This window comes from Anomaloglossus baeobatrachus, chromosome 6 (assembly GCF_048569485.1).
Source record: "Anomaloglossus baeobatrachus isolate aAnoBae1 chromosome 6, aAnoBae1.hap1, whole genome shotgun sequence".
Lineage (NCBI taxonomy): Eukaryota > Metazoa > Chordata > Amphibia > Anura > Aromobatidae > Anomaloglossus > Anomaloglossus baeobatrachus.
Window position 1 is genome coordinate 96,363,205 of NC_134358.1, and position 14,811 is coordinate 96,378,015.

Genomic DNA, 14,811 nt, shown 5'->3' on the forward strand with positions numbered 1-14,811 from the left:
GAGCAGCGGCGGCCGGACCCGAGCAGTGGGAGAGCGCAGCGTTGACACCCTCCTCCCCGCTCGCGACACATCCACTGTTGGCGGCCCTTGAGGACTGGAATTGGAGACCCATGCTCTAGTCTATTGATTCCTATACAGCATTTAGCTGCCCACCATCCCCACCTTCCCTCTCAACCCTTGAAGAGATTCAGTTATAAAACTCAAACCGAGAGCTGTGTGATTTTTCAAATGCCCTGTTATCTCTTCGTGTGAATACAATGATACTAAAACCAGGAAGAATGAGCTGCCAAAAACACAAAATCTTGAAAAAGGAAGTCCAGGAGGTGATGTATCAAGAACTGCGGTTTTATTAGTGAACACTTTACAAGATTTACAGACTTTTTCATCAGAACAAAACCACAGTGCCCAAATGACACGGTCAGCTTTCTGCTGACTCTGATCAGATGTTTCCAGTTTGGACCACTCCCAGTCCCTATATCTACCCTTTGCTACCAGCAGAGGGTGCCGGTTATTCTTCATTCATTAGGATTCTGGTGTTGTAGGAGGAAGGAGCTGCTGAAACCCTCACTTGGAGTTGCTGTCGTGGCTGCAGTCTCAGTCCTGACTGCAGCAGTTTGTTGTGGTGTTTTCCCCCTGTCTGTCTTCCTTTCCTGGTGTATTGTTTTAGTGTAGCGGTGAGGCTAGCATCCATCACCTACTCACTCCCTAGCCAGGGACTATTGTAGGGTCATCTCAGAGCATCAGGTTCTGGCTTGGCGACAGGGGAGGAACCGGCATAGGGACTGGCTAGGAGTGCAGAGTACAGCAGCAGGTAACTGAGGAGGTGCCGATCTTCTCTCTCAGTAGCGCTAGGGCCTACCCCTGTTAAAGTGTCCCCGGTGTACCCCTTGCTTGTCATGGTTTTACCCCTGTTTTGTTGTGTATTTGGCCCAATGACGAACCTCCGTTAGTCCATGTGTGATACCAAACCTGCAAGCTACACTTATTGGCAGCTTTCTATTCACACGTGCATATGTAAAAAGCTGTCAATCAGTGGTGGGGAGCGGTTACACAAAGCTAAAGAATATGGAGGATTTTACTGGGCAGCAGATTTATTAGCCCTCTCTGATAATCTCCTGCTCAAAAAAGTGATTTTATCAAAACTACAGCAAGCAGCCCAGTAAGTGACACATTGCTGGAATCAAGTTTTTTTTGTCTCACCACCATGCTGCGCTGAGATTAAGTGGCAAAAATACCTGGTGACAGATTTCCTTTAAGAATTAGATTATTGAGGAAATATATTGTGCTTAAAGGAAGCTATGGAGAAAATCAAGGTCGTCTTTTTCTTTTTTTTTTTTTCCTTTTCTTGTCTATAAGTGATGTGGTGCAAAACAGGTTTTTCTGGTAAATCTACGGTAGCAAAAAGAATGAATGAACGCTGGTCTGGTCATGAAAGCTGATCTATCATCGTTTTTCTCCTATGAAATAGACCAAGTGCATTGCACAGGTGCAGGTGATGTTGGGGTCACTCCACCACTTATAAATTGCAGTATTTTTGGGATTGGAAGTTGAATTCTTTACTGCTGCCGGTGTAAATTAAGCTTGCCGTCTAGGCTGAGAGGAGTTCCACATTATTGAATCTGCAGCAGTCAAGCCGATCATTTTCCTCGTCTTTTTTTTTTTGGTGGGACCCAAATGATGTCTTACCTCAGCAGGGTATTGGTGTCCATCTATCACATGCTCAGAGCCATCGCCATCAGAAGAGCCCCAGTGAAAATGGAACTGACGTAAACGATAATAACCGGTCAACGGTCCACCACTTATAACTAAAACACAAAGATATTGCAGTCAAACGGAATATAAAATCATGTGTCTTTCTCCAAAATGATGACTGTTAATAGCATTTACACATGACAAGAAGGATGAGCACGTAATAACTATGAATAATGCTGCAGCAATTGTGATATTGCAGGGTAAAGCTTATAATCATAATCCCAAAATAACCGAATTGGTCATTATTAGACATTCTATGGAATACAATCAGAGCCCACAATATTTCATCCATCATTTAAAGGGTGCTTTACACGCTGCAACATCGCTAACGATATATCGTCGGGGTCATGTCGTTAGTGACGCACATCCGGCGTCGTTAACGACATCGCAGCGTGTGACACCAAGGAGCGACGATCAACAATCACAAAAATGTCAAAAATCGTTGATCGTTGACACGTCGCTCCTTTTCATAATATCATTGGTGGTGCATGCCACTGGTTGTTTGTCGTTCCTGCAGCACCACACATCGCTATGTATGACACCACATGAACCACGAACATCTCCTTATCTGCGTCCACAAGCAATGAGGGAGGAAGGAGGTGGGCGGCATGTTCCGGCCGCTCATCTCCGCCCCTCCTCTGCTATTGGGCGGCCGCTTAGTGACGCCGCAGTGACGTCGCTATGACGCCGAACGCACCTCCCCCTTGAAGGAGGGATTGTTCGGCGGTCACAGCGACATCTCTGAAAAGGTATGTGCGTGTGACGCTGCCGGAGCGATAATGTTCGCTACGGCAGCGATCACCAAATGTCACACGAACGACGGGGACGGGTGCTATCGCGCACGACATCGCTAGCGATGTCACAGCGTGTAAAGCACCCTTAAGTCTACACTGTCAGGACATAAATGTGAGACAGTCATATAGAGTAGGATGTATGGCTGCTGATGTCACAAACCCACACAGGGGTATGTGAATGTAAAGTCCGCCAACGGGGAGGCATCATTGCTGCAGTGTGAAAATGTCATAAAATCAATGTATTCTATAGACCTACCACTGGTGGACACAGACAGAAGACGCCCCTCTGTGCAAGTGTCGCAGGCGGAGGAGGGGACGCCGCGCTCTCCCACTGCTCGGGTCCGGCTGCCGCGGCTGCCGCGGCCTGCCGCTGCTCGGTGGCTCGAGCGATGGGCCGAATCCCGGGGACTCTAGCGGCGCTCCTCGCCCGTGAGTGAAAGGGGGGATTGGGTGAGGGGATTGTTTATTGTCCGTGACGCCACCCACGGTTGTGGTGATTGAGGGTACACCACCGCTGCTCTGGCTGGGGGATCCCGGGAGTGATGGTATGGAGCAGCCAGTTGTTGTGTTGCCCCTCCATGGGTAGGGGTTGGTGATCCCGGGGCCCAGTGATGGAGTTGGGGATGGTGGACAGGCGGGCTATGGGGCCTGTGGAGGTGCAGGGGCGCAGGGGCAGCGCTGTGCCGCACGGCACGGAGGTACTCACTCAGCCAGTCAACACGACACAGTTCTCGGTAAAAAAACGGCTGGTTGGACGGGTCCCTCAGACGGTTACGTTGCCGATGTCCCCTACAGTTGACGGTGACGATCTCTTCCCTGCACCTATGTGTTGTTGTTTGGTTGCGATGGGTTCCCACCGGTAACCCGCTCCCCGACTTGGATATGAGCCGGAGGAGCTCCACTCTTGCCCGCAGGCGCTGGCCCTGGGAAACTGGTGCCTTGGCGGTGGCGGTGTCTCCCCTCTACGGTTGGACTGTTGCCTTCAAACGGGACTTGGTTGTTGGGAGACAGTCGTCCCCTTCACTGACGGATTTGGCAAATTGTGGCGACTCCTAGCCTTGCCGGGATCCGAAAGGCCCCTGCCCTGGTGCTGACTAATCTTCGTATACCGCTCCGGTACTGCCGGGTCACCACCCGTCCACGGTCCTTTCGGCAACCTCCAATCAGTCTCGCCTGCAGACGGTCACCGCCATCTGCCAACCTTGCTGTCTCAGTCCGGGGCACACACCCGGACCAACTTCAGGCTTCTTGCTGTCACTTTCTCTTGCTCCTTTACCACTTCCTTCCACTTCACTTTTTACTCCTTCACGTCCCTAGCTGGACTGCCTGGTTTTCCCGCCTCCAGAGCTGTGAACTCCTCGGTGGGTGGAGCTAACCGCCTGGCCCACCCCCTGGTGTAGACACCAGCTCCTGGAGGAAGGCAACAAGGATTTTAGTTTTGACTTAGTGTGTACCTGCAGGGAATGTGGGGTGCGTGTTGTGTTGTGACCTGTGACCCCTGGCTTGCCCAGGGCGTCACATTCCCCCTTACCAAAATGCAGACCGTCTTCGGGCTGCCCGTCAAACACCGGTTTTATTTTCCTTTTTGTTTTCTGTAAAAATAGAAAAACGGTAACATATTTACAACTTATGGCATCATCCCACATCGGGAGGTTAAATTCTTAAACGTTGCAAACGGTTTACGTTTACGGTCTCCGCTCTCTCCCACCCAAGCAACCTGGCCCTGATGCTGCCCCTAAAACCCAGGCAGCACCCCCCTTGACCCAAGTCCAGCACAAGTTACCCGAGCGGGATCTGTCCTTCCCCTCCAGAGGGTAGCCACCGGTTCCTGTGGTGGCTGGGCCCCAGTCGGCTCTACTGCGGGCCCTCCATCCAACCTGCCTCTCCGGAGGCGGCAACTGCGGAAACAGTAACGGTAAAACAACTTATTTACATGCCACTAATGTTTGTGGTTGCCCTGCAAGTTCACGGGCTTGTCCATGGAAAGTTCTCCATGCAACCTTTAAACAATCCCCACGGGGACAATGGTGCCGGCAACGGCTGGTTTTCCAAATCACGGTGAATCAGGTGACTGTTCGGTAATCATTTTATCATCATCTTGCAAACTTTCAAACTTTTCAAACAAAACTCAGTGGTGGTCCCAACGGGGACTGGACAACGGTGCTCCGCTGCCATTACTGGGCATTTTCGTCCTCCTCACCCGGCTCAGGGTGGAAGAACACGGGCACCAGCCCCTCCAGTGCATAGCAAGCACGGCGTGGAAGGGCCGCCCGATACCCGTTGTTTCCATTTCGGGGGACATACGTGGCCTCCATGCCATGCAGGGCAACGACCCCCTCATCCTCCTCCGAAACGGGTTCGGTATCAGGCCCAGAGTCACCATCGTCCGTCCCTGCGTCAGGCAGGTTGCCGCCAGCTGCCACAGCTTCCGGGCTTGCCACTCTTTCCGCCGCGGTCACAGAGGGGTATACGCCCGACGGGCCAGGTGCAGTGCGATGCACGAGCAAGGAGGGCGGAGGTGGCGTGGGGGCCAGGGGTAGACCGGGTCCCTCAGCCGCAGCGGCCGGTCCCTCGGGGACACAGGGGCGTGGGTCACTCACCAGCTCCTCCATCATGGCCTCCATTCCATACACTCGCGCAAGAGCAGCTATCGCCTCCACCTCTGCGGTCCACTGCTCCATTAGTCCGCAGATCTGGCTCCGGTAGTGACGGCAGATCGCCACCGTCTGGGCCCTCAGCCATGCCGCTGTTCCGGGCACCAGCTCGGTAGCCTCCGCATAACTAGGTGGGGTGGACATTCCTTGCCAGGGTCGGCGGACTGTGGGGGTCTCAGCGTTTCTGCTTGTACCGCCACCCTCACATGCATCCAGCCGCCATCGCGTCCCCCTTAGCTTCTTTCCGGCCCCTCCTCTATCGGGGCGGGGTCTTGCCCTTCGCGCCTCCACTACTCGAGAAGACGCTCGAGCTGGGGCTTTTCGCGCCAAAGATGGCGGCTTCTGAAATTTTCTGGCCGGACACCTCCGGCGGTAACAAGGCGCACCTCTACCAGACGGCAGATCGGTAAGATCCTGTTCGTGACGCCAAGTTGTCGCGGATGGAGGAGGGGACGCCGCGCTCTCCCACTGCTCGGGTCCGGCTGCCGCGGCCTGACGCTGCTCGGTGGCTCGAGCGATGGGCCGAATCCCGGGGACTCTAGCGGCGCTCCTCGCCCGTGAGTGAAAGGGGGGATTGGGTGAGGGGATTGTTTATTGTCCGTGACGCCACCCACAGTTGTGGTGATTGAGGGTACACCACCGCTGCTCTGGCTGGGGGATCCCGGGAGTGATGGTATGGAGCAGCCAGTTGTTGTGTTGCCCCTCCGTGGGTAGGGGTTGGTGATCCCGGGGCCCAGTGATGGAGTTGGGGATGGTGGACAGGCGGGCTATGGGGCCTGTGGAGGTGCAGGGGAGCAGGGGCAGCGCTGTGCCGCACGGCACGGAGGTACTCACTCAGCCAGTCAACACGACACAGTTCTCGGTAAACAAACGGCTGGTTGGACGGGTCCCTCAGACGGTTACGTTGCCGATGTCCCCTACAGTTGACTGTGACGATCTCTTCCCTGCACCTATGTGTTGTTGTTTGGTTGCGATGGGTTCCCACCGGTAACCCGCTCCCCGACTTGGATATGAGCCGGAGGAGCTCCACTCTTGCCCGCAGGCGCTGGCCCTGGGAAACTGGTGCCTTGGCGGTGGCGGTGTCTCCCCTCTACGGTTGGACTGTTGCCTTCAAACGGGACTTGGTTGTTGGGAGACAGTCGTCCCCTTCACTGACGGATTTGGCAAATTGTGGCGACTCCTAGCCTTGCCGGGATCCGAAAGGCCCCTGCCCTGGTGCTGACTAATCCTCGTATACCGCTCCGGTACCGCCGGGTCACCACCCGTCCACGGTCCTTTCGGAAACCTCCAATCAGTCTCGCCTGCAGACGGTCACCGCCGTCTGCCAACCTTGCTGTCTCAGTCCGGGGCACACACCCGGACCAACTTCAGGCTTCTTGCTGTCACTTTCTCTTGCTCCTTTACCACTTCCTTCCACTTCACTGTTTACTCCTTCACGTCCCTAGCTGGACTGCCTGGTTTTCCCGCCTCCAGAGCTGTGAACTCCTCGGTGGGTGGAGCCAACCGCCTGGCCCAGCCCCTGGTGTGGACACCAGCTCCTGGAGGAAGGCAACAAGGATTTTAGTTTTGACTTAGTGTGTACCTGCAGGGAATGTGGGGTGCGTGTTGTGTTGTGACCTGTGACCCCTGGCTTGCCCAGGGCGTCACACAAGATCAATATATGGGCCCTTTACAGGCCAAAAGCGCATCATACTGCCATTCCACCTGCTTTAGAGGTAGAAATGGGCCCTTTTAGCCCTTGGGCCCCTGTGCGGCTGCACTAATGATATGTCTGCGCCTGAGATATACGGTGTATCTCCAGGTGCCTACCATGTTAAAGAGGAACACCAAAGATTTTTTTTTAATAAAAATTCATTAGAAAAAAATTGTGGTGAGCTACATTGCTAAGTATTACAGAGGGAATGCTTCCAGGAGTCAACATGCTGCTGTGTGACGCCCTGGGCAAGCCAAGGGTCACAGGTCATCACACCACCACACCCTACATCCCAGTTAGGAACACCAAAGCTACTAAAATCCTTGTTGCCTTCCTCCAGGGGCTGATGTTCACACCAGGGGGTGGGCCAGGTGGTTAACTCCGCCCACCGAGGAGTACACAGCCCTGGAGGCAGGAAGAACCAGGCAGTTCAGTTAGGGAAGTGAAAGTAGAAGGAAGTGGTAGAGGAGCTAAGTGAAAGTGAAGTGGTAGTGGAGCAAAGAAGAAAAGAGTAAAAGTGAGCGTAGAAAGCCCTGAAGTTGGTCCGGCTAAGTGCAGGACAGTGTCAGCAAGGTCAGCAACAGCGGTGATTGTCTGGAGGGGGACTGCTCGGAGGTTGCTGGAAGGACCGCGGACGGGTAGTGGCCCGGCGGTCTGGAGCAGTATACGAAGGACAGTCAGCACCAGGGCAGGGGCCTCTCGGACTCCGGCAAGGCTAGGAGTCGCCATAATTTGTCAAATCCGTCAGTGAAGGGGACGATCCCCCAACAACTAAGTCCCGACTGAAGGCAAAAGTCCAACCATTAAGGAGGAACACCGCCACCGCCAGGGCACCAGTTCCTCGGGGCCAGTGTCTGCGGGCAAAGCAGGGCTCCTCCGGCCCATATCCAAGCCGGGGAGCGGGTTACCGGTGGGAACCCATCACTACCAACACAGAAACACTAGGTGCAGGTCAAAGGGACATCACCGTTACCTACTGGGAGAGCAAGTGCAGCCGTCCGTGGGAACCGTCTTTCCAGCCGTGTGGTTTACCGTAAAACTGTGTCAACGTCTCAGGCTGAGTGAGTACCACAGTGCCGCAAGGCACAGCGCTGCCCCCGCGTCCCTGCGCCCACCAAGCCCTGCATCTCCCATCTCACCACTGGGCCCCGGGATCACCAACCCCTACCCACGGAGGGGCAACACAACAACTGGCTGCTCCATACCACCCTTCCCGGGATCCCCATACAGAGCAGCGGTGGTGCCAACAAATCACCACAACCGTGGGTGGCGTCACGGACAATAAACCATCCCCACATCCAACAACCCCCTTTCACTCACGGGTGAGGAGCGCCGCTAGAGTCCCCGGGATCCGGCTCACCGCTCGAGCCACCGAGCAGGAGCAGGCCGCAGCAGCCGCGGCAGCCGGACCCGAGCAGCAGTGGGAGAGCGCGGCGTCCCCTCCTCCGCCCGCGACAACTTGGCGTCACGAACAGGATCTTACCACTCTGCCGTTGGGTAGAGGTGCGCCTTGTAACCGCCGGAGGTATCCGGCTGAAAATTTCCAGAAGTCGCCATCTTTGGCGCGAAAAGTTCCCGCTCGAGCGTCTTCTCGAGTAGCAGAGGCGCGAAGGCCAAAACTCCGCCCCAATAAAGGAGGGGCCGGAAAGAAGCTAAGGGGGACGGAAGCAAGATGTCTGCGCCCGACGGAGCCGCTGGAGGAGCGGTGGTCGCAGCCGCAGTGGCACCCGCGGATGGGAATGGGCCTGCCCAGGTCCCGGCCGCACTGGCGGGAGGTGCCGCGGCCCCCGCGCTCGCTCAGGTCATGCCGTTCTCCTTGCCCTATGCGCCCGGAGCTGCCTGGCTACCGCAGTATGACGGGAAACCGGATGCCTTACAGGCCTTCCGGAAAAAGCTTAACCCGTTGCTAGAACTGTACCCCCTGACTGATAAGCAACGTGCAGCGATAGTGCTAGGCCAGTTAACCGGTGCGGCTGAGCAGGAAGCGGAGACCTGGGCCGAGGGGGACCGGCTCTCTGTAGCCACCATCTTTGAGAAGCTACAGACTGCCTTTGAGACCCGGACTGAAGCTGAGCTGAGGATGCAGTTTTACCAGTGCCGGCAACGGGCTGTGGATAGCATTCGGGACTATGCTTTACGTCTGCAAACCGCCCTCCGCACGCTGAAGCGGGTGAACCCTATTAATGAGGCGGATAGCAACAAGATGTTAGTAGAGCAATTTGCGCAGGGGATGAGGTCCCCTGAAGATCGTAAACAACTCCGGCTGTGGGCCCTGGAACACCCTGATGTGGACTTTGCTGTGTTAAAGGAACGGGCCATTAAAGCACTACAGCCCCCAGCCTCAGAAGCCCTGGAGCCAGCCCCGTGGCCCATCGAGACAGCTCCCGTGGTGGTGGCCCCTGCCCTATCAACCTCTCCAACACCTGCAGCCCCAAGCAGCACTATGGAGGAACTTGCAGCCCAGGTCCGTCGCATGGACGGAGACCTCGCCAAGATTCTTGCTGCTCTCCAACCGTTGACCACATCTCAGCCTTCAGCACCGATACAGCTTGCCGACAGCCCTGAAGATGTCCCCTGGATGAAGCGGAGAAGTAATAGCAACCCGCGGGGCAGGCCTCCCATCTGCTACAAGTGCCGTAAGCCTGGGCATTACATCCGAGAGTGCCCGTTAAACGAGCAACCCCTGGGGCCCCGGGCCAACCCTCAGGAGTAGTACCCCGAGGCCCCCCGGACTGGCGGGACCGGTATATCGGGGCCCGACCCATCATTCCCGTGGTTGTGGACGGCATACCGGTGATGGCTCTCTTGGACACTGGATCCCAGGTAACTACCATACCTTATACGTTGTACCAGCGGTATTGGGGGATAGACGAGCTGGCACCCCCAGATACTAGTATAACGCTAATTGCTGCCAATGGACTCCCATTGACCCAAGTGGGGTATAAACAGGTGGCTATGACGGTAGGGCAAGCTGAACTGCAACACCAGGGTATGATTGTGATCATGAATGAACCCAGTGATCATAACCCGAAGATAGTGCTAGGAACCAATGTGATGGAGCACTGTATGGGTGATGTGTTAGCCCTACTGCAGCAGCTGGCCGCCACAGCGGCGGGGAGCCGACAGAGAGCTGTGCAGCGAGAAATCCGAGCCTTGATGTACCGCCAGCATGTAAACTCAACAGGAGGAGAGATTGGTGGAGTGAGAGTGATGGATGTGGCCCCGTTGCTTGTGCCCCCTAGGAGTGAGATGATGATCTGGTGTAGAACAGCGGTAGGGCCTCAGGGGCGTGACTACCCTGCCATGATGGAGCCCATACCCTCTGAGCACTGGCCCACGGTAATGGCCGCCCGAGGGGTGGTAGACGTGAAGAAGGGGAGAGTGCCCGTGAGGGTGTTGAACTGTGGGGAGGAAGAAGTCAGGCTTCCCCGGTATGCCACCATTGCCAAGCTCCTCACCCTAGATCCCCACAACATCCATGAAGCCAGTCCCTCCGTCCCCCCACCTACTACCAGCACTTCCCCGCTGCAAGGGGAGGTAAATGAGTGGCACCAACAGCTACACGTGGGCACTGACGATACCCCTACACATCACAAAGCAGGGGTATACAGGGTGGTGCGGGAGTACGAACAGGTTTTCAGCAAACACCCACTAGACTTCGGGCAGATCAAGGGGGTTCAACACCATATCCCCACCGGGGAACACCCCCCTATCAAAGAGAGGTACAGGCCTATTCCCCCTGCACATATCAGTGTGCCAAAGATATCTTGAGGAATATGAAGGAGGCAGGGGTTATTCGGGACAGCTGTAGTCCCTGGGCCGCTCCGTTGGTACTGGTCAAGAAGAAGGATGGTACCATGCGGATGTGTGTGGACTACCGGAAGATTAATCAGATAACCCATAAAGATGCCTACCCACTGCCCTGGATTGAAGAGTCTTTGGCCGCGCTGAGAACTGCAAATTACTTCTCTACCCTTGACCTCACCAGTGGGTACTGGCAAGTGGCCGTGGCCCCGGAAGATCGGGAGAAAACCGCCTTCACCACCCCGATGGGGCTCTGTGAATTTAATAGTATGCCGTTCGGGCTGTGCAATGCCCCAGGAACCTTCCAACGGCTGATGGAGTGCTGTCTGGGACACCTAAACTTCGAGACCGTCCTATTGTACTTGGATGATGTGATTGTTTACTCCCAGACGTATGAAGCCCATCTGGAGCACCTGGCCAAAGTGTTTGCGTCCCTTGCCAAATACGGGATGAAGCTGAAGCCCTCTAAGTGCCACCTGCTGAAACCCAGAGTGCAGTACCTGGGGCACGTGGTGAGTGCAGAAGGTGTTGCCCCTGACCCTGAGAAGATCACTGCCATCCAGGGCTGGCCAAAACCAACCACCGTGAGGGAAGTAAGGCAGTTTCTGGGTCTGGTGGGGTACTACCGGCGCTTTATTAAAGGGTACACGAAGATGGCTGCCCCCATGCAAGATCTCCTCGTGGGACAGACCAAAGGTGGTAGACCCATCGGAGCCCCACTGGTGTGGGAAGAAAAGCATGAGGAATCCTTCTGCCAGCTGAAAGCGGCCTTGACCGGAGAAGAGGTCCTGGCGTATCCCGACTATGGCTGCCCATTCATCCTCTACACAGACGCCAGCAATGTGGGGCTAGGAGCAGTCCTGTCCCAGGTCCAGGATGGGAAAGAGAAAGTGATTGCTTATGCTAGCCGGAAGCTTTGGCCAACTGAAAGGAATCCGGAGAATTACAGCTCCTTCAAGCTCGAGCTTCTGGCATTGGTATGGGCTATCACGGAGAGGTTCCGTCACTACTTGGCCGCAGCAAAATTCACCGCTTTCACGGACAACAATCCGTTGACTCACCTGGATACGGCCAAGTTGGGCGCGTTGGAGCAGCGGTGGGTGGCCCGGCTAGCCAACTATGACTTCACCATCAAGTACCGTGCTGGTCGTGTCAACATTAATGCTGATGCACTCTCCCGAATGCCCCATTTGTCAGAAGAAGGGTGCGAGGATGATGACCTCGAGGAGATCGAGTTGCCTGCATTTCACCGGCCCCCAACCGAGAGGATACAGGTACACCAACAACGGGTGGACTTGGACCCACGGCCCAGTCAAGAGTGGCAGGAAGCTCAAAACCAGGCGCCAGCTGTCCGCCTCGTCAAGACCCTGGTGGAACAAGGTGCTGTTGGGATAGATCCTGCCGCCCCGGCTGAAGCCCAGCGCTTGTGGAAAGAACGGAAGCGGCTGTATCTACATCAAGGGAAGCTGTACCGTGAGCTGATCAACCTGAAGACTCATGAGAAAATCTGCCAGTTGGTTATTCCCCAAGCTGATGTGGCTACTGTTTTGCGGGCATACCATGATGGTGCCGGGCACTTCGGGTGGAAAAAGCTGGAGATGCTGTTGAGAGAGCGGTTCTACTGGAGTGGGATGCGGGAGTCGGTAGAAGCCTGGTGCCGGGAGTGTGGCCCTTGCACGCTGAGGAGGAAGGACGAGACCAGCCAGAGGGCACCTCTGCACCCAATCATCACACATCAGCCGCTGGAACTGGTCGCCCTAGATCGTGTCAAGCTCGCCCCCAGCCGAAGTGGGTACGCCTACACGTTGACCATCGTAGACCACTATTCAAGATTCATGGTGGTTGTCCCCGTCAAGGACCTAACTGGCAGAACTGCTGCTCGAGCTTTCCAGGCTTATTTCTGCCGCCCACATGGATATCCAGAAAAAGTGCTTACTGACCAAGGCCCGGCTTTTGAAGCGGAGGTGTTCCACGAGTTTTGCCAGTTGTACGGCTGTAAGAAGATCCGGACCACCCCTTACCATGCCCAGACCAACGGCATGTGTGAGAATATGAACCACTTGGTCCTGGGACTCCTCAAGACGTTACCGCTGGCAGAGCGGAACCTGTGGCCGGAGAAGCTACCCGACTTGGTCGATATGTACAACAATATGCCGTCCAGCTCGACAAAGTGCACCCCAGCATACCTAATGAGGGCTCGTCCCGGCCGCCTGCCGGTGGACCTGGAAATAGGGTTGGAGTCCCCGGAAGCACTCCCTTCAACAGCTGAATGGGAAACTTGGCGGAGAGCACAATACCGGAAGATTCAGGAATATGTGGAGAAGAACTTAAGTCGAAGTCGAGAACAGCAAGAGCAGCGATTCAACCAGAAAGCGTCTGCGGGCCCTTTCCAGCCAGGAGATGTGGTGTTAAAGCGGAAGAGGAAGACCCACAAGCTGGATGATCAATGGGAACCAATTCCATACGTCATACAACCCACAGGGTGGGAAGATGGGAAGGCCTACCAGATCAGTCGTGACCAAGGGGGCACTTTGGCCACGGTTTCCCGGGACCATCTGAAAAGGTGCCCACCAGCATTGAGGGCAACGGCAGACGAACCAGTTCCTCCACCAGCAGAGAAGGAAAAAGAGGTGATCCACACTGTGATGGGTGACTTCCCAGCAGACTGGCCTACACAGAATGGCGCGGTGATTCTTCCAGTGATACTGTTCCCACAACCTGTGGATGAAGAAGTGGTGGAAGCGGTCGACCGTGAGCCAGAACCAGTGCCAGTGCCCAGGGATGAACCTGTACCCAGCTCCCCTATGCCTCCGCCTGCCCCACACGATAGAAGGGAAGAGGAACCGGTTGTTCCCTCTGCCCCACTGCATAGCCCCACTGACACCGGACCCCGAACGTCCACCCGTCCCAACCTAGGTAGACCCCCACTTAGGTACAGGGAGACTGTCCTTTAAAGAGGGGGGTCAGGAAGTCTGTGTGAGTTGATGTTTAAAAGTTTGAAAGTTTTGAAAATTGATGAAAAATGATGATTACCGTGTACTTCACCTGATTAACAGTGATTGAACCGGCCGGAGCCGGCACCGTTGTCCCCGTGGGGACCGTTTAACAAGTTAGCATGGGGACTATCCATGGACAAGCCCGTGAACTTGCAGAGCAACCACAAACGTTAAGTGGCTTGTAAATATGTTGTTTTACCGTACCGTTTTCCGCAGTTGCCGCCTCAGGAGAGGCAGGTTGGAGGGAGGGCCCTCAGCAGAGCAGGCTGGGGCCCAGCCACCAAAGGAACCGGTGGCTACCCTCTGGAGGGGAAGGACAGATCCCGCTCGGGTAACTGGTGCTGGACTGTGGGTCAAGGGGTGCTGCCTGGGCTTTAGGGGCAGCATCAGGGCCAGGTTGCTTGGGTGGGAGAGAGCGGAAACCGTACCCGTAAAACCGTTTAGTAACGTTTAAGAAATGTGCCTCCCGTTGTGGGATGATGTTATGCTTTATATGTTACTTTTTATACTTTTACAGAAAATAAAACCGGTGTTGGACGGGCAGCCCGCGGACGGTCTGCATTTTGCTAAGGGGGAATATGACGCCCTGGGCAAGCCAGGGGTCACAGGTCATCACACCACCACACCCTACATCCCAGTTAGGAACACCAAAGCTACTAAAATCCTTGTTGCCTTCCTCCAGGGGCTGATGTTCACACCAGGGGGTGGGCCAGGCGGTTGGCTCCGCCCACCGAGGAGTACACAGCCCTGGAGGCGGGAAGAACCAGGCAGTTCAGTTAGGGAAGTGAAAGTAGAAGGAAGTGGTAGAGGAGCTAAGTGAAAGTGAAGTGGTAGTGGAGCAAAGAAGAAAAGAGTAAAAGTGAGCGTAGAAAGCCCTGAAGTTGGTCCGGCTAAGTGCAGGACAGTGTCAGCAAGGTCAGCAACAGCGGTGATTGTCTGGAGGGGGACTGCTCGGAGGTTGCTGGAAGGACCACGGACGGGTAGTGGCCCGGCGGTCTGGAGCAGTATACGAAGGACAGTCAGCACCAGGGCAGGGGCCTCTCGGACCCCGGCAAGGCTAGGAGTCGCCATAATTTGCCAAATCCGTCAGTGAAGGGGACGTCGATCCCCCAACAACC

The 14,811-nt window shown here is 55.5% G+C and overlaps 1 protein-coding gene across 2 annotated transcripts in view; it reads right to left on the reverse strand.

Moving 5' to 3' along the window:
* The window catches only part of LOC142244088 (carbonic anhydrase 13-like), a 72,455-nt gene that overhangs the window by 21,925 nt on the left and 35,719 nt on the right, over nucleotides 1-14,811 (reverse strand). For both annotated transcript variants that reach the window (XM_075316284.1, XM_075316285.1), the window contains exon 3: nucleotides 1,687-1,805. In XM_075316284.1, coding sequence (XP_075172399.1) covers nucleotides 1,687-1,805 — 119 coding nt within the window. The remainder of the gene's footprint in view (nucleotides 1-1,686; nucleotides 1,806-14,811) is intronic.